At 35.3% G+C, this 26,348-nt stretch overlaps 1 protein-coding gene across 1 annotated transcript in view; it reads left to right on the plus strand.

Annotated features, from left to right (window-relative positions):
• Positions 1–24,469, plus strand: part of BMAL2 (basic helix-loop-helix ARNT like 2) — a gene marked incomplete at its 5' end in the record, with an annotated part of 41,692 nt that extends 17,223 nt beyond the window's left edge. The window contains 13 exons of the mRNA XM_082479534.1: positions 2,020–2,177; positions 3,942–4,021; positions 4,749–4,841; positions 7,040–7,157; positions 7,983–8,126; positions 9,816–10,056; positions 10,718–10,824; positions 11,409–11,559; positions 12,756–12,811; positions 13,620–13,728; positions 18,429–18,516; positions 20,654–20,762; positions 22,052–24,469. Of these exons, the coding sequence (XP_082335660.1) occupies positions 2,020–2,177; positions 3,942–4,021; positions 4,749–4,841; positions 7,040–7,157; positions 7,983–8,126; positions 9,816–10,056; positions 10,718–10,824; positions 11,409–11,559; positions 12,756–12,811; positions 13,620–13,728; positions 18,429–18,516; positions 20,654–20,762; positions 22,052–22,188 (1,591 nt within the window). The 3' untranslated portion in view covers positions 22,189–24,469. The remainder of the gene's footprint in view (positions 1–2,019; positions 2,178–3,941; positions 4,022–4,748; positions 4,842–7,039; positions 7,158–7,982; positions 8,127–9,815; positions 10,057–10,717; positions 10,825–11,408; positions 11,560–12,755; positions 12,812–13,619; positions 13,729–18,428; positions 18,517–20,653; positions 20,763–22,051) is intronic.
• Positions 24,470–26,348: the final 1,879 nt, after the last annotated feature.

Below are 26,348 nucleotides of genomic sequence, written 5' to 3' on the forward strand. Positions count from 1 at the left end.
TGAATGCAGTCATGATTCATGCAAACAAATACTTTAAACTATAGACAAGCCACTTAGTAAAACTAGAGCTGTTTTATAAAGTTGTTTTAAAAATAAATGTCTTTCATTTGTCATGTGAGCAGAGATGTCAAAGCAGAAATGCATAATCCACTCTGCTGTCAAAAGCATTGTTTATACCATATGCGAACTAATAATGATTGTGTTCTTGTAATTTAAATTAAATGGAAACGAAAGTGTTCCAAAATATATTTACAGTTTTTTTGTTTAATTCCAAAATCAATTTTTCTTTACTGAGTGTCCCAGGTTGCTATACAAGATTCTGTTTTGTTCATTGCTTTAATAACTTTCTTTTCTTAAGTTTTAGTTCATTAGCTGGAGGAAAAAAAATAGTTGGAAGATACTTTGAAGCTTTGCTTAAGTTATCTCCCTCCAATGTTGTTTTTCGCAAGCTTATTGGAGAACTTGCTTTTCTCTCTTCCCCTTTGTAACTGGAGAATGTAACAGTAGGCTTTTTGAATCGTCCAGGCATCACCTGAATTTCTGCATCTATTTGTTCAGGTTTCTATTACTTGTAATTGACTCTTAGAGATGTGGAAGATTGTTCTCTTTCCTGAAATGCTTGTATCTATCTTCCTAAGGTTCACAGTTCAAGGACTATACACAATATATTACTTGACTGTTCCTACCTGATATGAAGAAGTTGGGTGAACCTGTAGAGTTGAGAATAACTAATAAAATTAAATTTTAAAACAGGGTTTAGAGAGAGAAAAGCTAATTGCTTGGATGAATGACCCATAATTATTTGTGTGGAGCGGGGATTTATTTTTGAGATTAAAATAATAAAAAATAATAGAAGACTAGGTCTTTAAAACTGTAGTTTGTTGTTTCTCAACACTCCAGATGTAGTTAACTTTATTACCTTTAATGCTTTCTTGTTACAGTATGCCTAAGCGGAAGAGTTTTGGGGATCAGTTAACTAAAACATGTTGTCCCTCAGTTTGGTTAACTACCACTGTGTCTGGTCTCAATCAGAAAGGAAAATAATCTTCATTTTAATTGAGCGGCTAGCTTGTCTTCTGGGTAAGGAGGGAATAGAGTGAATTGAACTTTTCTTGATCTGCTGACGTCAGCTAGAAAGGCAACATACTCCACTAGAAAGAATTGAAGAAAAAGTGACCTGCCATATAAACATATTTGTGATGTACGCTGTCTTGTGCCTTAAAAGGGGGTTTCTGATGAAAACTGTCCAAGAAGACAAGCTCTCTTTCTGTGGTTGAGTTCTGGGGCAGAGGCTTACTGAGAGATGAAACCTGAGACACAAAGGATGCATGGAGGCTGAAACCCTTTCTATCACCTTATCAGGTGAAGGAAGGGAAAAGATTTCTGAAATACCTTTGATGAAATTAGGCATAGCTTTTTCTTTCAGTTTCCACTGCATCTCTTATAAGCACATGTACATTTCTTGTCTGTTGCTTGTGCTGGGCTATGAATAAATGCTTGTGTCTGTCTTCACTCTGAGTGATTTTTAAGGCAATGAGATAACAAGACATGGCTCATCTCAGATTGTTGTGAGTTTACATAAAACAGAGTTCAGAGATGCTTTAGCAAGTGCAAAAAACCAGTGGAACGAATACTCCATTTTATTTACACAGACCAGGTGGCTAGGGCCAGGGAGCAGAAATGTCTTCCAGTGATTACTAATGACATCAAAAGTTCTCTGGTATACATGAAGGTGTATTCACTTGGACATCAAGGGTCACAAGAAGAACTTAAGTTCTACAAGTCTGCATAGCCTCTTGTTCCTGCCACATATAATCAAGTTGTTGCTTGAGGTATTTTTCCCCTCGTTATTGTGACCATTTCTGCTTTGTTCAAGTAAATCCAATTCAATTGTCAAATACAAGTAGTGTATGAAAAACTGTTTCAGTGCAGAAGTAGTTCTTGTGATATGTTCTGTAGCCAGAATTAAACTGGTGAATATTATGGGGAATATCATGTGTTCTACATCTTTCTTCTTAGAGAGGCTCACAGTCAAACAGAGAAACGAAGAAGAGACAAAATGAATAATTTGATAGAGGAATTGTCTGCTATGATACCTCAGTGCAATCCCATGGCACGAAAGCTAGACAAGCTTACAGTGTTACGCATGGCTGTGCAACACTTAAAATCTTTAAAAGGTAGGTTTTAGGAAACTAACCCTCAAAGTCCATGTTCTATCAGGAGTTATACTGTGTACATTATTTTATGTCAAATAAATCAAAGGTCATTTATTTTATGTTTCCTTGCTGAATTCAGTTCCAAGTCTGTTCTTCATTTAAATTTATGTGTTTGTAGCTTCCAGAACTTCTTTTCTTCTTTTTACTTAGTATAGCAGGAAAAAGGCCAGCCTTCAGTGAGTGGTATTTTCTGTCTGCTAAGGGTATGCCTTGTAATCAAGTCACTCCTTGATTATTTTTTAAAATTACAGCGATCAAGCAAGTCTATCTTTCATTATTTTCCAACCCTTGAATTAAATGTGTTCTGTGATCTCTCCACTTCCTATCGTACCTTCTGTAACAGTAATACCTGTGGTGCTGTACTGACATCAACAGCTGTACTGCTAATAGAGAAGCAAATGGTCTTCATACTCCTATTTGTTATTCCCATGTTTGTGGTTGCATCAACCCTTTGTCTCTGTATTGCAATTTCATGTTTATCTGTTGACTTTGAAATTTACAACAATATGGAAAAAGACTGCTGAAAAATGCTTACAGATGTAAGTGGTTGCACTGGTAGGGAGCACAGAGAACTCACTTCAGTGGTAGGTTAAGTCTTTTACAGTGTAACTTTGTAAAACAAATCCCACTTGTATAAAACTAAAGAAAAAATTATGTTTGGACATAATCATCTTTCAAACTTTTTTGCAAGAACAGTAGTCAAAATGTTTCAAGACAAAACATATTTTAACAAAATGGTTGATGACTTTGATTACATTAAAGTCTTAAACACCATTAAATCTTAGAGAGTACTATGAGAAGGAGTTTTAAAAGTTTATATCCTCGGTCAGCTAGCAAAGTTAATCATGGATCTCGGTGAATGGTTTAGTGTTGGGATCAACCAGGATATGTATTCTTTCCTCTCCTTTTGCTATTGCTAGATTTTGTGATTTATTTTTTTTCCTCCCCTAAAGAAAATATATCCAAATACAAGATATATATCACATGCTCTGTCAGCAGTACACAAGATTTCAGGTTTTTTGGCAGCACTATTTCAGAATAATAATTTGGTCAGCTGTAAGACCAATTATTACATGTATCTTCAAAACAAATGCTTTACAAAAATACGAGATACTATGTGAAATTATAGTGAATGCTGAAATTTGCTGTAAAGTTCAACTGTTATTTACCTAAAAAAAAAAATAATCTAAAAATGGTTGTGGAAATGCTTGTAATGGCTAAAAATTATTTTAGAGTACTTGCCATGGGTGGTACACCAGTAAATGTAGTTAGTCAGTCTCATTACATTTAGTGAGATGTTCAATTTAAATACAATAGAGCGTTTTTTGGATTGTTGGATATATAGTGCTAATGAAGCATTATTCATGACCATTGATAATGTTAGAATTATTCCAATTCAGCAAATGTTATTGATTCTGAAATAGGCCAACAAAATGTTTCTAGAAATTCAGTTCTCGTAATTCCATTTCTCTAGCAGTACATTAAAGATATCTGAACAGAAGTTTCCTTGTTTTATGCTATATAAAGGGCAAGAAAAAACTAGTTGTGTGCCCATACCAGCATATATTTATGAGGTTTTTTATTTTAATATTTTTAGAATTTTTTTTTTTTTATTCAGCTGGTTTGGTTGCAAAGAAAATTTATAAAATAACAAACAAGTATAACTTAAAAATAAATGTAAAATGTAACTTTTGACATTATGTCTACAAATAATCTGTTTTCCAGGTTCCACTAGCTCCTATACAGAAGTCCGGTATAAACCTTCATTTTTAAAGGATGATGAACTCCGACAGTTAATCCTTAGGGTAAGTGGAAAGAAACTCTCAGGTAAATGATGTCCTTATTAAAGCTTGCCATTAACTTGAGTTTTTAGTTGGACAGTGGTTTTTATTTTTGTGTACTTGGTAAGAACTGGGTTATAAACACTGTACACTATACAGGCTTTTTCATAAAAGGGTACAGAAGGTGATTTGTGAGCATGACGGCAGCCCTTGAATGGATAATAAATCTGTATACAGTCTTCATATTTAATATATAAATTATTTTATGTTGATATTGAAGTCTGCATGCAAGTATAGAGAATGCTTTTAATTACATATAAATATACTTGCAATTGCTTGCTGTCTTTCATTTAAATTTTCAAAGACGTACTTTGAAATAATACCTGAAAGAAAATATTTCTTATTGTTTTTGCACTTTGTCATATACCCACATCTGTATACCCTTTCTCGTGTGCAACTATTTTCTTTTTCCTTTGTGGCAATAAAAGGTTTCATCAAGAACTGTAAGATGACTCCCAAGTTAAGCTCTTTTGCAGCTGGCTGCCTCTTTTCCCAAAGCTGTGTTTAAGAAATTTTAGCCATCTGTAGTTGAAGAACTGATTTGGTCCTTGTAATCTTAATTGCTTTTTGGTGTGATTTATAACTTATTTAATTTTAGAACTCAGGTTTAAAAGTGTGTTTCCTTGTAGTCATCAATATTCATTGTGTATTTTATTGTATGTTTTTAAAGACAGTGTCTTTATATTTTCAGGCTGCAGATGGATTCCTATTTGTGGTTGGATGCAACAGAGGAAAAATTCTGTTTGTCTCAGAATCAGTTTGCAAAATACTTAATTATGATCAGGTGGTTATAACTGAGTTTCTTGGTTTGCTTTTACGTTGCAGTTCCTTAGAAATTTTTTAACTTTTCCCTTTTATTGTCTATTACTAAAAAACAGTCCTTGTGTATAATTTCTTGGAATTCCTTTGATTTAACCTCCTTTAGTGTGAGGATGAATATCCTGGAACAAAATATTTACAAGTACAGTTGGTGTTTCTGATCTGAGTAATAGCACCAGATTTCAGTTGATCATCCTTAAGAAAACTGCTAGTCTGAGAGGAAGGGATAATTTGAAGATGTCCTAATTTCTGTCTCCAAGAGATTTTATTTTAAATGGTGAAGCGATTTGGGGTTGTTTGGGTTTTTGGGGTTTTTTTTAGGCGCAGGAAAATTGGTGATTTGGCAGTGGAAGTTAATTAAAGCTTTACTTGGTAATGCCTTTATGCTCAGATGCACTACACAATACCTTACCCACAATAACTATCTGTGTATATACTCTTAATTTCAAAGAAGCTGATATAGTGTGAGTTAGCTTAGCCTGTAGGATAAGAGAAATAGGAAAAATATAAGTACCTTCCATTAGTTGATATTTAACATCATAGACAATTACCACAAATAATCAAGGCATGATAACTTGTTCACGTTGGAACAGGTTGCCCAGAGAAGTTGTGGATGCCCCATCCCTGGAAGTGTTCAAGGCTAAGTTAGATGGGGCTTTGAGCAACCTGGTCTAGTGGAAGGTGTCCCTGCCCATGGCAGGGGGTTTCGAACTAGATGATCTTTAAGGTCCCTTCCAACGCTAACCATTCTATGATTTTATTTATCTATGACTTCTGTTCCAAAAGCAGAGGCTAAAACTGTTAGTGCTTCCATCTGTCTGCTTTTATAACTTTGAAACCATTTGTGCTATGGTCATTTTCTTCAAAACAGAATGGTAACCAATCTGGACTCTATAGACTTTTAATTATTTTTATTTTGTAAACAAAACTATAACTTTTTAAATTGAAGTGAATTATCTTATGTGAACAAGCATAAAGCAGATAACTTTTTTTTATAAACTTCTACACTGAATTTACTCAAGGACTAAAAGTTATGTTTTGGAGTCTGTCACATCACACGTACCTACCTCCAGACCCATAAGATCTTAACTATTCCAGCCAAAAAGCTTCAGAGAATATGACTGAAAACCAATGAATTTATTAGCTTATTTGGGAATCATTCCTAGGTTATGAATCCCATCCTGCAGCCTAATCTGTTACACCTATGTACTTTGACAAGGCTGCTATTGGCCTTTCTCAATGACACTTTCCCTTTGCATTAGGGGACCGGGCAAATGAAAGTGGCTGTATGTTTATACTGCTTGCTTAGAAGCTTTTCATTAAACCCATTTCTGACTCTGGTTTATTGGAAAAGTGCTCCCCTTTATGTATGCAGTGATAACATAGCAAGGGGCATGGGTCCAAAATGAGTTGCAAATTGAATCTGGAATACTGCATGTCAACACAGCTCCTTTCTACCCATTGATTTGACCTGCTGTGGTGAAGGTAAGCAATGAAAAAACCAAAACTAGCCCACTTCTTTGAGAATTCCTTCCTGTTTCAAAAGAAAGTGGTGCTGCCTACAGTAGTGCAGCCGACCAGTTACTTGGGATCAGCAGAGTCAGCAGGATCCCAGCTAGAGAGATTCCTGTAAATATCCCCTACTAAGGAGTGCTGAAGTAAGCTGACCTCTGCTTCCAGACAGCTCTTGGCTCAGTGGTACCATTTTGTCCAGCCAAATTAGACCTCAGTCATTAGGTAGCATGAATATTTCTTCCTATTTCCCTACTTTCCCCCTGCTGCAGTAATCTGTGAGCAGAGTTATTTTGTGTGTAAACTTCTTAGGCTAGGATCAGGAATCATATTATGTACATAAATAAAACATTTGGTTTTACAGAACTGTTTTTTAATATCCAACTAAATCTGCGTTTTGCAAAGGGGAAATAACAAATTATGGTTTTACTACCCTGTTTTTATAAGAATAATACTAAACAATGGCAAATTAAATGTGGATCAAAATATTGATGTTTAGAGTAACTGTGGTATTTAACTTTTTTTTAATGGTGTAGAAAGTTGTTTTTCTGAGATAAGTAATATGTATTGAATCCTGTTCTAAAACGATGTGGTTGTTATAACTTTTGGGGTTTGGTGTTTTTTGTTTGGTTGTTGTTTTTTTTTAAATAGGCCAGTTTAATTGGACAAAGTTTGTTTGATTACTTGCATCCAAAAGATGTTGCAAAAGTTAAGGAGCAACTTTCTTCTTCGGATATCTCTCCTAGGGAGAAGCTCGTAGATGGGAAAAGTAAGTCATATTTGAATGTGCTCAGACTCTTTTAAAGAGATGCTTATAAATTTAGTTATTATGCAGGATGTGTTCATGTGTCTGTATGTGCATGGATGTACAAACTTGAAGTATAATTTCTATGAACGAAACATACTTGAATGCTTATCTGCTGCTTAGAATGCATTTACAGTTTAAAAGCTAGCCCAGAAAATAATTTATTTTAGATAATAATAATGAATGAAGTTTGGATTGTTAAGCACTTACCAAGATGTGGTCTGACATTCTTCCTACCAGACATACTACTTTTTTTTCTTGTATTTGATAGGTCTTGTCAATACAAAAGACCTGATGTAGTCGAACATGGGATAAAATACTTCAATATCAAGAATCACTGTCTTCTCTGAAAATGCTAAGTGTCAATCCTAATTTAACCAAATCTTGTTTTGTTTACAGTTATTTCTAATATGGAAAACCTTATGTACTGTACAGCTAATCACTATTTTATAGCTGGCTTTTATAAGCATCTTTGCAGTTCTTCCTTGTACCAAATAGAAGTTGAAAGTTTAAAGCATATTTATTAAAATACTATTCAGAATATCGAGGAGGGTTTAAAAATAATTTGGTAGTTCATTTTAATTTTAGAATCTGTGTGACAGTCACATTCTCTTTGCCCTATTTAAGTTATTAGACTTTTTTCATTTTTTTTTCAATTGCAAGAACAAAATTTAGGCAACTAAAGAGTAAGGAGAGTGTACTGGAAGCTAAAATGAAGAAAAGGCCTTGTTTTCTGAAGTTTTATTGTTGGATTTTGGGTTTTTAACTACTTTACTAAATTTTTGTAAGCTGGCTTGCAAGTACACACAGATTTTCAAGCTGGACCAGCTCGACTGAATTCTGGTGCTCGACGTTCCTTCTTCTGTCGGATAAAATGTAGTAGGACCACAGTCAAAGAAGAAAAGGAGTGCTTGCCCAACCCAAAGAAGAAAGGTATTCAAACAGTGTAGATGAAGTGGGGGCTTTCTGTCTTGAAATTTGGTATATTAAAGTTCTGAGTCAGTAGTGTGACCCTTGTAGTTATCACTGACTTCACAAAGTAGCTGTAGAGAAGTGTAAATATGTACTGGAGACACGTTTTGAAAACAGTCTAATTGTACTCTTTCTAATCCCTATTCACTCCTGGAAAAGAGGGAGGGAGGAACCTGATTTACAGTGGCTGTTTAGGAGTGCATGGTCTGTTTTAGTCAAATTTTAGAAGTCTCAGGGAAATTTTTGAAAGCACTGGAGCAGATCAGAAGAATGAAACTAAATAACATATGTCTTGAAGATAACTGTGAATAAGGCCTGCAAAATCTACTGGTTTGAAGGAAAAAAAGCAAGTAAACCAACTTTTTTTTCTGATTTACTTTTTGTGTTGTGTGTACTTAAAAAGTATGAATTTTCCTTTTTTTTTTTTTTGCTTTTAATAGTAAAGTTAATTTATCAGTGTAATTCCATTCATTTTTTCCAGTAATTTTAATTTAGTTCATATTTTGGTATGCCTGTATAGCAATATACTCTTGTCAAGTTTTCAGTGGATGGATCTTTTTTAAAATGTAATTTCCAGCTTTTATTTAATACCTTAGTATTAATTTTTGCAAACCTGTGCTGAAATTGTTTAACCCTGAGAAAACCCTCCTACTTTTGTTTTTCAATGTAACCTGTTATTGTTCAGATATACCATACAATAGTAAGTTTTAAAATAGGTCTGTCATTGTAAGTAAATAAAATTCAGTGTCCCTTGATGTGCCAAGTAACTTGGTGAAATAAGAATTTAACTTGTATAAATGTTTCTCAGGAAAACAGTATTGACAATCTGAGAAACTGTGAGAAAGTCACAATAGGATAACTCAGTTTTTCATATTACAGAGTTGTTACATGTTTTCTGTAGTTCATAGGGTTAATACAGTCAAAGCTATGTAAAGCATAATTTGTTCAAAATACGGATACCAAGAATGCTTTGTTGATTTTTTTGAAAGATAGTTACTGTAGGATACGTAATGTCATTTCTGTGCCTTAATGCATATGTGGGTGTTTGCATGTTACATAGGCAGCAGAGAGTCTACCAGCCATAGGAATAAATGACAGTGTATGCTATAATTTAAGGCTTTTTAAATATTTGTGTTACCAGAAAATTGAGGAATTCAGAAGCCTAAGATGAATAGAAAATAAGCTAGGTTGCTTTGGGTTGTTCTCTCAACTGATTCTTTTAGCAATTGCAGTAAGCATATGTTAAGATCATGTTCACAAAGGGTAAATTGATTTGGAAGCTACAGAGTGCCTCTCTAGTTTATTTTAATTTACAACACATATGAAACTATATAAAGAGAAAGTGATCTGTGTGTTACCAGACTGTCAGTTTACTTTTTTTTCTGTGAGACTGTGTTTGAACTGCCAACACCTATAACTTATCTTCCTAAATCTTACATAGGGTTAGAAGCGCTCTCTTCAGGTAAGCCAAAATGAAGTAGTAAAAAATTAACTAAAAAATACTCTGTAAAATTATCTATAGCCTTGTACAGTTGTTGTAGGTAAGCATAAAATATAGTTGCTGGTCTCATGGTGAATGGAATGAAAAAAAAAGTAATTCAGTTTACTTTTTGAACCATAACTGCTTCTTATTTCATTTATTTTTATTAGATCACAGAAAATACTGTACCATTCATTGTACTGGGTATATGAAGAACTGGCCTCCTAATGAGGTGGGAGTAGAAGAAGAAAATGATGTAGAAAAGGACAGTAGTAACTTCAACTGTCTTGTTGCAATTGGGAGGTTACACCCTTATATTGTTCCACAAAAGAGTGGAGAGATAAAAGTCAAAGCAACAGAATTTGTTACACGGTTTGCCATGGATGGAAAATTTGTTTATGTAGATCAGCGGTAAGCGTTTTGTTCTTTAATTAAGAGAAAATGAAAATTACACCACTAGTTAAATTTTCTAATACTTTCTGTCAGAATTGTAATTTCTCAAGTAGGATAGAATTTCTAGGTGCTGTATACAGGAAGCAGTTCATTCTGAATGTATGAGTACTTGGGCTGTGGTTTTTTTGTCAAACATAAAATGGAATGTGTAAAAGTAAGTGCATTGTTCTATAGGAAAAGATGAGCTAGCAAGATATGTCATCAAATGCACTGATGTACTTATTCATAAAGAAAAATCTCCAGTTAGAGCTTCATATCTATGCATATGACAATTTTTGGTTAAATGTTCTTTACTTATTACTTCTTAAAATCTTACTATTTGGAACGCATACATTAAATGTAAATAAGGTACCAAATTATTTCATTAGAAGTGAAAGCTAAGTTCCTATTTTCTGAACTTTCTAAAGCAGACTTTTATTTGTTGTATAGACCAAGTTACCACTTTTCACTATACTAAAGCTATATCTTTTTCCCAAACACAAACACAAGCATCTATTTCTTTAAATATTAATTTTCTGCTTTATCTGATACTGAAGGAAACAAACTTTGCAATTGTTTGAATCCACTGTAGTTCATGTTTGTGTTTTTTTTTTTTGTTGTTTTTTTTTTTTTCTAACAGTGCAACAGCAATTTTAGGGTATTTGCCACAAGAGCTTCTAGGAACTTCTTGTTATGAGTACTGCCATCAAGATGATCACAATCATCTAGCTGAAAAACATAAAGAAGGTACAAAATAATTGGTCCCCTAGACTAAATATAACTACATGTAACTGCTGTGCGAAAACAGTACAAATCAAAAAATCAGAAGCTGAGAATTAATAAAATTAAACAATCTTAGCATTGTCCTTTTCTATGTCTGCATTAAAACATGCCCGCATAAAGCTTGTAATAAAAGCAGGGAGAAACTCTTGTTGTCTTGGTGCAGTGCTTTAATTGCAAGGGAATAACATCAGAGCTTCTTTCAACCCCCTGCTTCAATTGTTTATAAGAGTGAGGAAGGAGTCCTGAAGAGCAAATGTGCCTAATCATGTGATTAAAGACAGTGATTATGAAAGTTCACCAAGTCAGGAGTCTCCCTACTAGTGCTTTGCAGAAACTTAGTACTTGGGCTTTAATTTAAGATTAATGACATTGATGAAACTGTAGTTTGATTTTAGCAGGGGTCCTGTCCTGTCAGTTGTTCTGGCATTTAATTTCAATTTCTGGCCATCAAAAACATTTTAGTTTTATGATGCTATAAAACAGATTTTTTTTTAACTTTATCTTTCTAAGTATAAATACGGTGATTACAACTTTCCTTTCTTATCTAGTGTTGCAGAATAAAGAAAAAGTATTTACAAATTCGTACAAATTTAGAGCAAAAGATGGGACTTTTGTTACTTTAAAGAGTCAGTGGTTTAGTTTCATGAATCCGTGGACCAAAGAACTGGAGTACATTGTATCAAACAACACTGTGGTATTGTAAGTAATTCATTATATGAATTCCCATGTTATTTTTTTGTCTTAATTACTGTGAGCATTAACAGCAACCTGTTCAAGAAGCAGAACAAGACTAGAAAATATCAACACTACAAAAAGTAGTTGAGTAACCTGGAAGAACATTTTTTGGCATTTACCAGTGATTTTTATTTCAGGCTTAAGTCAGATTTAGCTCTGAAAACTGCATTATTTCCAGTAGAAAAAACAAGGTGAAAGAGTTTCTTATTAAAGGAAAAAAGGAAGGATCTTTTAAGAAAAGTAGATATGAATAAATGGAAATGTGAAGTTAGTTCTACTTTTCCTTCTGAGCTTCACAAGACTGCATGTGTGAATTGACCTAATTTTAAGTGCTGGCCTACCTCCCGTGTGTCAGAATGTGGAGAAGCAGAATTGATAGATCGCAGGACAAAAAAGTCCTCTCCAAATTGATTGCAAGGGAGGAGCCTGTGAGACAGTAAATGTGTGTGTGTTTAATTTTTCATTCTTTATTTTTAATTCTTTTTCATTCTCTGTGCCTTACAATGGAGCTGTAATTTGGATTGTTCCAATGATACTGAGGATCTTTGCCAATGACTGGGTTTTTGAGAGGGGGACAGAGGGGATTTTATTTCCATTAAACCAAGTTGTCAAGGGGGCCTTTTACCCTGTCTGTAGCTGGTTCACATCTTCACCCACGTATTTTGCCAATGTCCTTTTTTCTCAATAAGTCAGAGAACAGCAGTTGAGACGGTCTATGGTGACCAACAGCCAAAGGCCACTTTTGCCTGCCTTGGAGATCTGGGCATCTGCAGCTGGCTAGAAGAGGGGAAGGTAGGCAGCAGCTGCTGACAGAAAGTAGCCACTGACCTGCCCTTGTAGCACTTGTTTCTGGTTAACTGCTCTCCCTCATAGGAGCAAAAATGGTAGCATTGTTCTCTTATTATGGAAAACAGACAACTATATTGGCCTTTCTTCTTTATTTGGTGAATAAGTGGAAATTAATATTTCACCCAGTGGTTCAGAAACAACTGTACAGAAGATTGAACACTGAAACGTGTGAGGAATATCTCATTTTTTTACTAGTTTGAGGATGTTTTTACTTTGTGTAACGTATTATTGAAATCAAATATAAATGTGTTGGGGTTTGCTTTGAAAACCTTGCTGATTTTTTTTGTTTGTGTTTTTTATTTAAACCTCAGAGGTCATAACGAGTCAGCTGAAGAACAGGTCCCCCACGGTTCCCAGTCTGCAGAAGGCAAGTGTTGCTTCTTACAGTTATCATAGGTGCATCTCCTAAACAATCATTACACATTTAGATTTATTCAATCCAGGACTCTTTTTATTGTAGATTGTTGTGCAAGGAAGGATTATTTTTGTTTTTAAAGCTAATTCTGGTAACAATTTCTAGTTACAGCAACCTAATTCATATCATTCACACAACTGTGATCAAAAGGGCTTATAGCATATTTTTTCCTTTTATCAGCTTCTACTATAGCTAGGATTTTTGGTGGATAGGGTATTATGCTTCTGTCACAGACCTTATTCATATTTTGCCTGGTTTTCTGAAGAAATGCAATAGGTAAACTGTCTGAGTTTACCTATAGAATATAGGGTGATACTGATATTGATATATATTTTGTTAATATATTTCTACTATGTATAGATTTGGATTTCTACATGCTATTGTGTCATCTTGCTATAAGGTTTTTTATTTTTGCTTTTGAAATTGTTCATTTTAATAACTGGTTTCAGTTTGTGAAAAATCCAAGAGTTTTTTTCTCATGTGTCTTGCATTGTCTGTGAGAAAGACTGGAGGTAGTAACAATTAAAGCTATTTCATTACCAGAGATCAGCAATTTTCACAAATATAATATTCAATTATCTTTATATTTCAAATGAGACAACACCCTCCCTCATGAGTTAGTGGTTTAAGGAATTTAATTTCTGAAAATAAGAGATACAGAACAAAAATCGCTTTAAAATTAATCCTTGAGGTGATTTGTTCTTGCTGCATAATAAAACTGCTACAAACTTAAGGTTTTATTTTCTTTTTTTAACTGTAGATGCTGTAAAACAGTCTTTAGTAAGTGTACCTGGAATGTCCTCTGGAACAGTTCTTGGTGCTGGAAGTATAGGAACCGAAATTGCAAATGAAATATTAGAATTGCAAAGGTAATAAATGCATAATATCATACATTAGGCTTTTAAGTAAAGATAGAGAAGAGTTATACATGATTCTGTGGGGGTTGTTCAAGTTTCATTTTTACTGTGGTAAATGTATAAAATATTTTTACTTTGAGCAGTGGCATATGAGATGCCAATTATAACCAGATGTTAATCTCATGCATGGCAGAACACATCACTGGTGTTCATAAACAGTTTTGTTCTGGGCATGTAATTTCCTTTGTTAATGGAAGTATTATTTAACGATGACTTCAAAAGCATTACTGTAATGCAGCTTCTTCATGTGATGTTGAAATAGGTAGATAAACCATTTTGGAACAGAAAATCAGTTGTTTGTGAGTAGTGTTTATATTTTTCTGATAGCGTTGCTCTGCTAGGAAAACTTTCCTTGAAACAGTCCCCAGTGGAGTGATTTCATAGGCTGTCTTGTCCCGTTCCTGATTATCCTGAACGCAGACTAAAGTGATAGCACAATTCCTTCCTAGTACCCAGCCATAGGTTAAAAAAAACACTCACTGTGTTATTCCAAATGGGAATTCATACAAGATTCAAATTGTTAATAAAAGATCGACTGTTTTGAAACATATTAGTTTTAGCAGGTACACAGCATAGCCAAGGAATTTGAAAGGAAGAAACATAATTTTAACATGAAGATACCCTTATGTATTTTTTTATGTTGTGCACCCACAGTGGTGCCTGACTTAGTTATAGAGGGAGAGGTTATTACTGTGTGTCAGTTTGCACTGTATCAGCATTTGTTGTCTAAAAACATTTTTTAAAGTCTCTGAGGCAGCTATTTCCGGGATTTTGGGATGCACACGCACAGAAAAAGTCTGTTTTCAGTCATAGCTCTTACTGTCAACCAAACCCCCCAGTTCTCTTTCTCCAGGGCTACACTCCAGCCTCTTGTCCTCCAGTCTATACATACACTGATATGCCATAGCATGGTCATCTTCTGCTGTTTCAGTAGTATTCTGACTCATCAGTTTGTCTGTGAGGGTGTTATGGGAAACAGTGTGAAAAGCTTTATTAAAGTTGAAGTAAATAACATCCTGGGCTATCTCCTCATCCGCCAAGCTAGTCACCTCCTTGTAGAAGACTGTCTGGTTGGTTAAGTGTGATTTCCCCTTTGTAAATCCATGGTGAAGTCTGGGATTACAAATTATCTCTTCGCAATATGGTTGTCTTCTCAGCTGTCTCTTAATCAGAAGACAGTATTTAATTTTCTGAACTAGTAAAAACTGTGGTCAGAGCCTAAGAGTGTGACGAGTGATGGTGATAGATGTTCCTTGCTCTGTTTCCAGTATTTTGGAATCGCCTTCCAACAATGAATTCACACCCCTTTACTAGAATAGTCAAATTGCACAGGGAATCATTCATTTTCAATGAAAGGAAGAAAAGAATAAACACTTTAGTTGTGATGGGATGAAAGATTGCTACTTTAAAAAAAATAAATCAAAATCTATCCTTCAGCATGTTGGCAGGTTGCTGGGATTATCCAGCAAGGAGGAGGAAAAGCACTGGCAACAAAAAAAGGATTGATATCCTCAACAGCAAGAAGGGATGTTACATTTTGGTAATACCATTGTTTTAAGTCCTCTCATCAGTGCCATCTATAGAGGGAAGGAGAGTCACTTTTTATTGTATCTTTCTGAAGACTGATTTAAGTTGGCAAAAGTTCTCATCTCTGACAGTTAATACCCAGGCATGACCCAAGAGCTTAATTTGACTCTTGTTCTAGATGCTTCAGTCAGCTCAGTGTGATGTTCTTGGTTGAGATCACCTGACCTTTGCTGAAAATGCTCACCCATGTGAGCATGTGTCGTCAGCTTAAGGAAACCAGTTTATTAAGTAGAGGAATAATAAATTTGCTGGATGATGAAAGAAGGAATGCATTCCTGGGAAAGTTTTCTTCAAAGCTACCTCTTGAAAGTTCTGATATTTCTGTTTTTAAGAACCATGAGCAATGCCCTTTCTCTTCGTATTGCTACAGAGGCAACAGTTTCAGGAGCAGAATCTTCCTAAGCAACAGAGGGAAATTTTATGAGTGTTGTACGAAGGTCAAACCAAACCATTACTCCTCTTCTGTGACAGTTCATCAGGTCGCAAGAGAGTACACTCTATCTGTTTTAAACTTAGGAAACAGAAGAATCCGTTACAAAAGACAGAATTGTGGTATTTGGAGAAGAGATTATGGTACTGAGTTAATCTCCCCATTTTAGGGGAATTTTTTTTATGAGTGGGTTTATTTTTTTTTTTTAGTCTATTTAAATAGAATTCAGCTGTACAGTTGAGGCACATATGGCTGAGGCGTCTTCAGGGATATTTCAGGGCAATATTTATTATTTCATATCCTTCCTAGAGACCTTTCACTAGAGGCCCTACAGAAATTGAGCTTACTTACCAAAAAGTTCAGCTTCCATAATATTAACACTGACATAATTTTCTTTCTGTCTGTCTGCCTATCATAAGCTTGAAGCTCATAATGCATACCTCCCTATCTGTCAGAGATTCATTTTGTAGATGTCTTGATGTAAGTAAAGCATGGCTTTACTCCTTTATGGAGCAGCAGTTTAAGGCAGCAGCATGTTTACCCCAGTTTGTTTGATTTACCAAAACATTTTTTTCAGTTAGATCACAGTGATAGTTCGGACATGCTTCTAATCTAAAAAGTGAGGCTGCTAGGAGAAAAAAAGAACTGGAACTGGATTCAAGTTCTGGATTCAAAGAACTACTTTCCATGACAAATATTTGTGAAAGTGCTGGCAGTGATGAGCACGCGCCTTAAGGTGCTGCATCAGGTAGTCTTATTCTTGAAGTCATTGATTAAACTTAGTGTTTTTCTGGGTTATGTTCACATCTTGAACGCTGTTTATTAAATGAAAAAACATTATATTGCTTTCTTTGGGATCAGTCATCTTATTTCTCAGCTAATAGACTGAATGTCACAACACTTTGAAAGGAAAAATGTTTTGCTTGTCAGCTTCATCAGTCACAGTGATCTGAGCCATTTTAGTCTTGTGCAGGTGTGTTTGTTTCAATGACCTTAGTTGTCCGTGGACATTGGAAATTGAGAAATAAACTTGTGCTGAAACTAATAGCTCAAGAAGTTGCTATGCAGATGAAATAAAAGGTTAAGAGAAAAGTGATGCAGAATGAGGTAAACTCTATGTCCAAAGGAAGGGCAGTTCTGAAAATAAGCCAGCTATGGAAGGGAGCAGTTGCACTGTGTAACTGGGATTTCTGGCATCGTATTCATCCTACAGTCTTGTATCTTTGGGGGAAAATAAACAAGATTTTGTCTCTGTAAAAGGAAGAGGTGATCACAAATGCAATTGGCCATTGAAGGCCTCATCAGTAATGACTGAATGTTTCTGGAGATGTCTGGATATAGTTGCTTGCACCTAGATGTAGTTCCCTTTTCCAGAATCATTGCCGAGAACAATGCTGTATTTCTTTCCAGCTGAAGAGTAGGACTTCATGCTATTTCTTCATTTTTCTTTCATATGAAATCAAGTTACTATCTTGCACACACTGAGGCAATCACAATTAGACAAAAGAGTGATCAACAGAGGCTAACACCAGCTGGTTTTCATCAAATACCTTCAAGAATACAGACATAATCCAATAGGATGAGTGCGTTTACTACCTGAATCTGCTCTCTGCATTTTTTTAATATCAGTAAGACACAGATGGTTCTCAAGCTGTACATCAGGCATCACCAAGTATTTTTAAAAATTTCAGGACTATGCCTACAGCTCCATTTACAAGCATGTCTGAATTGAATTAGCATCTGATTAATGATCATTTCAGTTACAGCAATGCTATAAATCTATTCAATCTGGAGTTTCTGTCCCAGCTTTTAGAGATGGCAGTACTGCTTATCAAATGGCACATTGGATATTGGAATGTAAAGAACTAACAAATACTCCAGACAAATAACTGGACATATTTAAGATAGGCTGTTTATTCACCCATTTTCTATCTTTCCTCCATTCCCTTATCACTTTTGGGGTCTGAGGAAGTGATGGAAACAGAAGCATCCAGAGTGCCCCAGTTCTTCTATATGCCTCATGCTTTGGGAATCAGGAAGAGCAGGGGCAGATGGGAGCAAGCTGTCCAAAGGGCCCTGGTACGACATTTTCACTGTTAGTTTTATGTCTGGCATGTTTGGTGAGGGAGGATGTGCAGTATCTCAATGAATTCTGGTAACAAACAAGCGGTCTTTACTTTTAGTTGGAATTTTTTGAAAATATGGTGAGACAGGTATAACTAATAGTAGAGGGAGCATTAGAAGAATGTGTTGTTTTCCTTCCACCGTTTTGCAGAACTTCCTTATGTTGTCTGTATTCTGTATGTATTTGAAATGTACCTATTTGTCCCAGTGTGCATAATTCTGAAACCTGTTACTCTTTGGTCTGTCAGTGCTGGTGATTCAACAGAAAAATAAAAGTGTGCTCAAGTAATTATGACCCATTGCCTTTATTGATCTCTTCTGCTTTTTATGTTATCAAAACTTGGAGCAGGAGAATTTAGAATCTTTAGGAGAATTGAAGACCACATTATCTCAGATTAGCTGACTCGTGCTTCATCACTGGGGTGGTCTGGTGGGTTCTGCAATACATGGGCTATTTTTCAGTTTATGATCAATGTGACTTGGTAAATCAACTAAACATGTACAATTTTAGGTTGCATTCGTCACCATCTGGGGAGTTAAGTCCATCACATCTCTTGAGAAAGTCACCTTCTCCAGCTTTAACTGTAAACTGCAGCAATGTGAGTATGTCAACTGCCTGTAAAAATCTAAAAGTAAAAGGTTAATGTCAGCTAGCTCAAAGCCCATGTTTGAACCAAATTATCCTATCTTGTGCTTTTGTGAGAGAATGTGCAAGGTATTGCAAACTACCAGGCAGCATCTTCTGAGAGATGTGACAGCAGCAGAAGTTCCAACCTCATTTACGGGGCCATCAGCCTTAAGGGGGCTATTCCTGAGGCTGAGAGGACTGCAGTCTTCACTGAATTATTAGTATATTTGCTGAAGCTCTACAAATATGCTAAATACGACTCTGATTCATGTGATGAGGACTCTTCTGCATTTGGAATTGCATTAAAACTTTTGCTAAATAACTTCCGGAGAGTAAAAGTGTTTCTACCTGTTCAGCTTGACAGGCTAAATAAAATATCAGTTCTTGTTTTCTCTCACTTGTACTGTTAATCTCAATGTTCTTGAAGACCCTTTTAAAAATCTATGCTGTATGTTCTCAGTTTTGAAATGTTTAAAATTTTTACTTTGAAGGTATTTCAGTAGTCTTCTAAAAATGGATAGAATATGCTGTTTTGCTAATCTAGTACTGCTGGTGATACCACAAACTATAACTATCATAGTTACTGACCTTAACTGTGGAACTAACATTTTTTTACCTAAGTATACTGTATGTTGTATATTGTGCACTGTCTGAACAAACATTTACTTCTCTATCAGCACTTGTTTGAATGTAAATTTCTTTCCATTTAAAGACAGTTTATCTTCCCATTGCAATTTTCATTTCCTGACTCTTCTGGACTGGGGATTATTTTGGATTCCTCCTTTTTTTATGATCCGTTCTCCCCTGCTTTACTACAGGTCTTTCTCCCTAAGAGTTGGTTGACTTATATATACTAAGCTCTCTAAATCATGCAGCATCTCATCATAAGGATAACTCCACTGTATTCATTGAAGGTTTTTCTTCATTCTGTGCTTTCGTATCCCATTTGTTCCTAAAATTCTTTTCTAAAGCATTTCAATTTTAATAATTTCATAGTAGAATATGAACAAGTCGGGCAACCCAAGAAATCTGTCCTGCTAAATTGCATGTATGTGTTACATGCAACAGATGGGGAAAAAGAAAATACCCTGTTATATTTGGGTTAAGATTACTTCCATCTCTATTGTTGCTAGCCTCATTTTTCTAAAGTGCAAAAAGTAATTTAAAACTACTTAGATTTTTATGGTGATGGTAACAAGATGCAAAATAATAGAAAAGATACAAGTTTATAATTCATATGGTTTAATGCATATAGAACAAGGGAGGTATGAGGGTCTTTTATCTATTAGCTAGAAACATGATGTCACTGGGAATTTGTAGTTTATGGTAGTAGACAGGGAAAGTATATACACTAGTACAATTTGTTGTGCTAGATTTATTTGCTGAATATTGAATTAGACCCTCAATAAAGTAGATGCCATCACTGTGAAGTACCTTTGACAGATGTGTAAGTAACACCTTTTATTTAAGCAAAGTCCAGTGGTATGTGAACCTCTAAAAACAGGTCTGCCTGTTGATCACAGAATCACAGAATTATCGGAGTTGGAAGGGACCTCTAGAGATCATCTAGTCCAACTCCCCTGCTAAAGCAGGATTGCCTGGAGCACATTACTCAGGACTGCATCCAGGCGGGTCTTGAAAATCTCCAGGGAAGGGGACTCCACAACCTCCCTGGGCAGCCTGTGCCAGTGCTCTGTCACCCTCACCGTAAAGAAGTTTTTCCGTGTATTTGAACGGAACTTCCTGTGTTCTAACTTGTGCCCATTGCCCCTCGTCCTGTTACTGGGAACCATTGAAAAGAGCCTGGCTCCATCCTCCTTCAGCCCACCCTTTAGATACTTGTACGCCATAATAAGGTCTCCCCTCAGCCTTCTCTTCTCCAGGCTAAAGAGTCCCAGCTCTCTCAGCCTTTCCTCATAAGGGAGATGCTCCAATCCCTTAATCATCTTAGTTGCCCTTCGCTGGACTCACTCCAGCAGTGCATATTTTTCATTTACTCTATTTAGTTCTTAATGCTTTGACAGCAATTTATAATGTTTCTGTAATGTAAAAATTGTAAATAAATTTAGGATTTAATTCTGTCCCTTTTACCACTTCTGTTCTTTCAGGTGCCAAATAAAGAGTTGATTCAGCTATGTCCTTCGGAAACAGAAGTTCTAGAGACTTCAGAACAAAATCAGGGTGCTATTCCATTTCCCAGTAATGAACCTCTCCTCAGTAAGATTTCTCTTATGGATATTTTGGGGGTTGCAGGGGAGAACATTTCTGATAAACAGTGTAATTTTTTGAATGCACCACTTTACAACTGTGTATAAATTGTGAAGAGATTTATTTGTCTCTCTGTGTTAAGATTGATGAGAGGACTCTTATGTGTTATCACTGGAAGGCAAACAGCAAAATTTGATCAGTGAATGCATCTCATGACAAAAGTAACATCCTGTAACAGAAGTTTACCATTACATTCTTGCATGCCGTGGTTTTAATTAGGTACTTACTATTTCCCTCTCCAGAAAAAAAGAGATGGGTAAGAAAAAGTATTTCGGTGCAATATAAGGGAACTGATTGTAATTTGTGAACCATAGTCCGTAGCACTTTATCTCTTTCTTAACTGCGAGTTATGGATAGTCAATACAAAGGCTAGTCGAAATGTTTCAGAAAGACTTTTTTTTCCCTTTCCTCTCCTTCAGGCATGCACTAAGGCAGCAGTTTGTCTGCATGTAGGATTCCCTGGCCTTGTAAGATGAGAATGCCATTGTATTATTTTTAACATAAGAGGCAAAGTGCTTTAAAAGCAATGTTTATGCTTATCTTGTATTTCAGCGCTTAGAAACGTTTCTCTCTCCCTCTTTTATTTCCGTTACTAGAGATTTGTTTATTTATTTATTCATAACCTATATCTCTCTTCCAGTTTAGTTATGATCCCTTTATACATATATATGTAAAAAAAGGCTAATCCTCAAATAAGGGTTTGGAAAAGAAGAAAAATATATATAAAAAAGCAGCAACATTTAGGCAAGGAAAAATTTTTCATTGATCCTTGAGCTAAAGCATTTTACCTTACTGTTGTTCAAGGCAAGAGTACAGCACTGATTTCTAGAGCTCACACATAGTGGCCTTTAAGGTTTCAAGCATTCATCCAGCATAGTACATCAGATGAAAATTCAGGTACATGACTGTGTTTCCCACTAAGGTGTTGTGAAGTAGAAAGCAGCTTTATACTTCACTGACATGAATGTCACTGCATAGATACAAGTCTTAATAGCTAGCAGTTGGAGGTAGTCCAATGGATTGGCAAGACTTAAGTCATCCTAAATCAAGTTATGTATGTCCTTATAACTGTCTGCAGACAGCCATATTTCTATTACTTGATTATTTTTTTGTAACGTTTACATGTAAATGTTTGCCTCGACTTCAAAGGAAGGTGCTGTTTAAAAACAAATGTTTTGAAAGTTGTTATATTCTTCATGCTTTTTACTGCATATGCTAATGTTTTAATAATTTTATAGGTGGTAATTCTCAGCTGGACTTTGATGCAATATGTGAAAATGATGACACTGCTATGACAGCTCTTATGAATTACTTGGAGGCTGATGGAGGACTTGGAGATCCAGCTGAACTCAGTGATATACAATGGGCTCTCTAGTTTTGCTTTTTCAAAATAAGAAGGAATGTAAAATCCATAATGCACAACAACCGTACATCCTCAGTACTGTATTATAATTTTTTAATGTCTCATTTGAATTCATACTTACTGTATATATATTTTTAAAGACTGAAGCCTTGTTCACAGAGAGACAGTTTCTGCTGCACCTATGGAAAAATGCAATATTTTTTTCATGATGGGGAAACCTTGAAATTTTAATATTGAACCATCTGTAACTGGAATGCTTAAAAACACATTGCTATATTTTTGCTAAGAAGCTTTAACCAAAAGGTACTGTACAATGTACAGGAATATTTTTTCTTAGTTTTAATACTTAAACATTTATTTATTGTTTTTGTTGGCAGAATATTGATTATCTATATTACTTTCTATAGAACCTACTGTACTTGCAGTTTAAGGATATTTGTAACTATTGAATTTCATTGAAATGATGATTTGCACACACTACAGTTGTAAAATAAGGTATTGTAATCCTCAAATGATGCAGTTTGTGATTCCTTGCCCTTTTCAGACATGCAATTTTTGTAGTCAAAAGTGAAAATAAAGCATACAATTCTGGCAGCAAGGATTTTGAATTAGATCACCATAACAATCAGAAGAGAAGGTTTTGAGAAAAATAGTCACTTCCCCAGTACGCAAACATGGTAAGGGTATAAGAAAAGAGCAACAAAATCTTAATTACTATTTTGTATTATTTGTAAAGTATTATTAGAGGGGCAGTGCATAGAACCTAAGGAAAGTAATGCTATAACTGTAATAAAGCACTTTGGTCTTACCACAGGTTATTTATGAACTAGAGAAGTTTGGATAGATTGTCTTGGTTCCAGAATGAGGCTAGCATTGTCTATTAGTGGAAAAAAATGTTAAAATGCGATAGTATCTTTTATAGCGTCTATGTTTTTTGGAGAGATTAGGGTGATTTTCTATTGCTTGAGTCTGTGACTTTTTATACTATTTGTGTAATATAGTGCTGTCTGTAAGTAAATGCTATATAGGATGATCTTCTTACGGGAGACAGCTTTTGCAAGAATTGTATCGCAGTTACAGCAAATTACTCAAGAACATGGCACTTAATAGGTTGTATTAGAACCATATAACATTAATATATAAAGTAGATCTTTTTATCTCTGATGTTAAAGGTTTAGACAAATTTTTGCATCGATTATATATCATAAAAGCATCATTTTTCTGTTGTCTTTTTATTTTAAATTTGGGTAATGAAAGGAAAGCATTTGAAGATATTTGATATGTGTATATATTTTTAATACAGACATTTAAACACAGGCACCACCATATGCACTATTGCATTTGTCTTAACACTAAGGGTGAGCAGCAGCCTGGTTCAGATCTTTTAACGAAGGCTGAAGTGTGTGAACAAAGAGGTGTGGTAACCACTAGATGTCACACTTCTACTGTTGGACAAGTACCCTTTCCTGAATGAATACGTGATTTTGTCATGCACTGACTTCTGATGCTTTGACAGAGCAGCTTTATATCTTATAGATATGAATCGTTTTGCAAGTGGTGATTTTCTTGGTGACATCTTGTCCAGGCTTTCTAGAATGGCTTGTTGGTTTGACCTATTTTTTTGTTTTAAGTCTACAGATTTTTTTGCATTTAATGTGCATGTGATTTCCTGCATTCAAATATTTTTTTTTTACAGACACGGGGCCAAAATGATCTGTTCTCACTTTATTAGAATAAACTTTTCTGTTTCTTCACAGAAAATGAATTTTGGGCTATATCATGGAGCTAAATGAAAAAAAATAAACAGGTACTTTCTAAGAATTGATAGAATTCTACTTGTATAAATGAAATTTGATAATTTCACTTTTTGGCTGTGTGAAATCTATTTCCTATATTTTATTCTAGAATTAAATTCTAAATAAAACAAGAAATACTGTAGCTAACACAGATAAATGAGTAAATAAATAACTTAGAATTGTACTGACTTTCCTCAACATACTTTCTTTTTTTAACTGGCTTAGTCTGACAATGGTGCAGATGTTGTTATTGAAGGAACATATTCACTCTTTCACAAGATTTAGATAATCATCTGCAGTCAAACTACTATTTTTGGATTCTTCTTGGATTTCCCTAAATAATAAAAACAAAAATGTAACTCTGAGTCTTTTGCAGTCATTGATCAATATTGTGGCTCTCAATTAATTTATTAGATTCTCCCTTTACTATTGTGAATTTTTCTGGTTTAAAAGTCTTACAAGAAAAAGCGTCACTTGTAAATATTTATGATTAATTTAATACATACCTGTTAATACAGTTGAGATAGTATATGCTTATTTCTGTTATAACAAAAACCTGTCCATATCTTACTAGAATTTTCTTGGCATAGTGCAGGTTATCAGACGATGTGATTAAATCAAGTCAATAAAATGTGAGTTTGATGTACTGCTGTTAGTCTGCCGACAGTTCTACCTAATACTGATTTTAAATATGAAGTACTCATGCTTTCAGATCCTGGGCTTGTTCCCTAAAAATAAAAATGGGGAGATTGAACTAATGTGGATTTTTGTAGCTCAAGGTGATATTCCCTAGCCAGGGTAAGTTTGTAATCCAAGCTAATATGCATTTTCTAGGTACTAAAACCCCCTGATGTTGCAGCTTAATTGGGCCATCTCTGGAAAGGAGAGTGCCTGTAGGCTGTACCTGAAAGACCATGTTTGATCAGAAGCAAACAGAGTACATGGATATGATTCTTACAGAATCTTGCCACCAGTAGATATGGTAAGTGATAAAGCTGGTGTCAACAGGCTCTTCAAAGCCTTACTAAGTTTATCGAGGTTGTGCTTGGAGATGGGTCAACTAATTTGTTACTGCAGGCACATATGGAATTAAAGATAAGAAAATCTTGATGGGAGAGGAGTTCTGATGCAGCTTATTTGGGAAACCAGTTCCTGTGTTGACAGGAAAACATGACAGAATTCTTTTCAGAATTAGGAGAAGAGAATAAGAACACGGTAGAGATAAATACCATCTGGGCATTGTTGGAATGAGAAAGTGATATGGCTGGGTGGAGGGTAATAGTTGGCTATGGCAGGGGGGTTGGAACTCTATGTTCAAGGTCGCTTCCAACCTAAACCATTCAATGATTCTATCATCAGACTGAGTTAGACAAGAGGTAGACTTCAGGAAGGCTTGGCCTGCCATGTGGTACACAGGATTAAAACAGTGCTTCAGAATACAGTTGTGTGTTACAGTGGTGAATCATGAAGATGTCAATAGATTAAATCTTAATTTTAGCATTTCCTGTAACAATATTTGACAGTTGTTGTGGAGGCAAGGGGGATCCTTCCTGTGGTCTTTCAGGTCTAATTGCTTCTTGGGATTCCCTTGGAGTGTTCAGTCAAGTACAGTGGTATTGCATGGGTCTAGAGCAGAGCTTCAGTCCATGTTTATTTCCTGTGGTGCATTGTAGTTCTGGACTTTTCTGTGGATCTTATCCTTTTTTTTTTTTTTTTTAGAGATTTGGAAAATTTGGCTTATTCACAAGCACAAAAACCTAACCTTAGACTTCATCTGTCAAAAGAGGTTGATAAGCAAATTGGTTTCTTAATCCCTCGTATTTTATATACATTTGACTTGCCAGGTCTTTAAGAATATTCTTTTTTTTTCTGGACAAATATAATTGCAGTATCAGATAATGTTTTTGTTATCATTAGAGGTAGTAAATCCCTGAAAAAAAACAAAACAAAACAAAAAACCACAACAAAAAAAAAAAACACCAACCAACCAAAAACCCCAAACAAACAAAAATCTAAAGCAACCCACCAAAACAAAACACCAATGCAAAACAAAACAAAAAAACAGGCAGGTGAACTTAGTGTTGTTGAACTTAGTGTTGTTTCAGCAAGACACAGTCAGCTGCTAAACACTTGTTCTGAAGAGCTTCAGGCCGGTTGCACTTCATTCTGTGTGGAACGCAAGAGCAGCTACGGTGTTTAAGACTGCCCGTGCTGCTGCGGGCAGCCATGGACATGAGCTGACTCCTAAAGACAGCTAAGAATAGGATAAGCACAGCAGCTGCTTCAGCCACTTTCATCTTGGGGGGTTTCCTGAGCTTGATTTGGTTTGTCCATTTGGTAAACCCTGAAGGATGTCTATTCTAAGTGCATCTATTT

Source organism: Vanellus vanellus (assembly GCF_965231255.1).
Source record: "Vanellus vanellus genome assembly, chromosome: 1".
Classification (NCBI taxonomy): Eukaryota; Metazoa; Chordata; class Aves; order Charadriiformes; family Charadriidae; genus Vanellus; species Vanellus vanellus.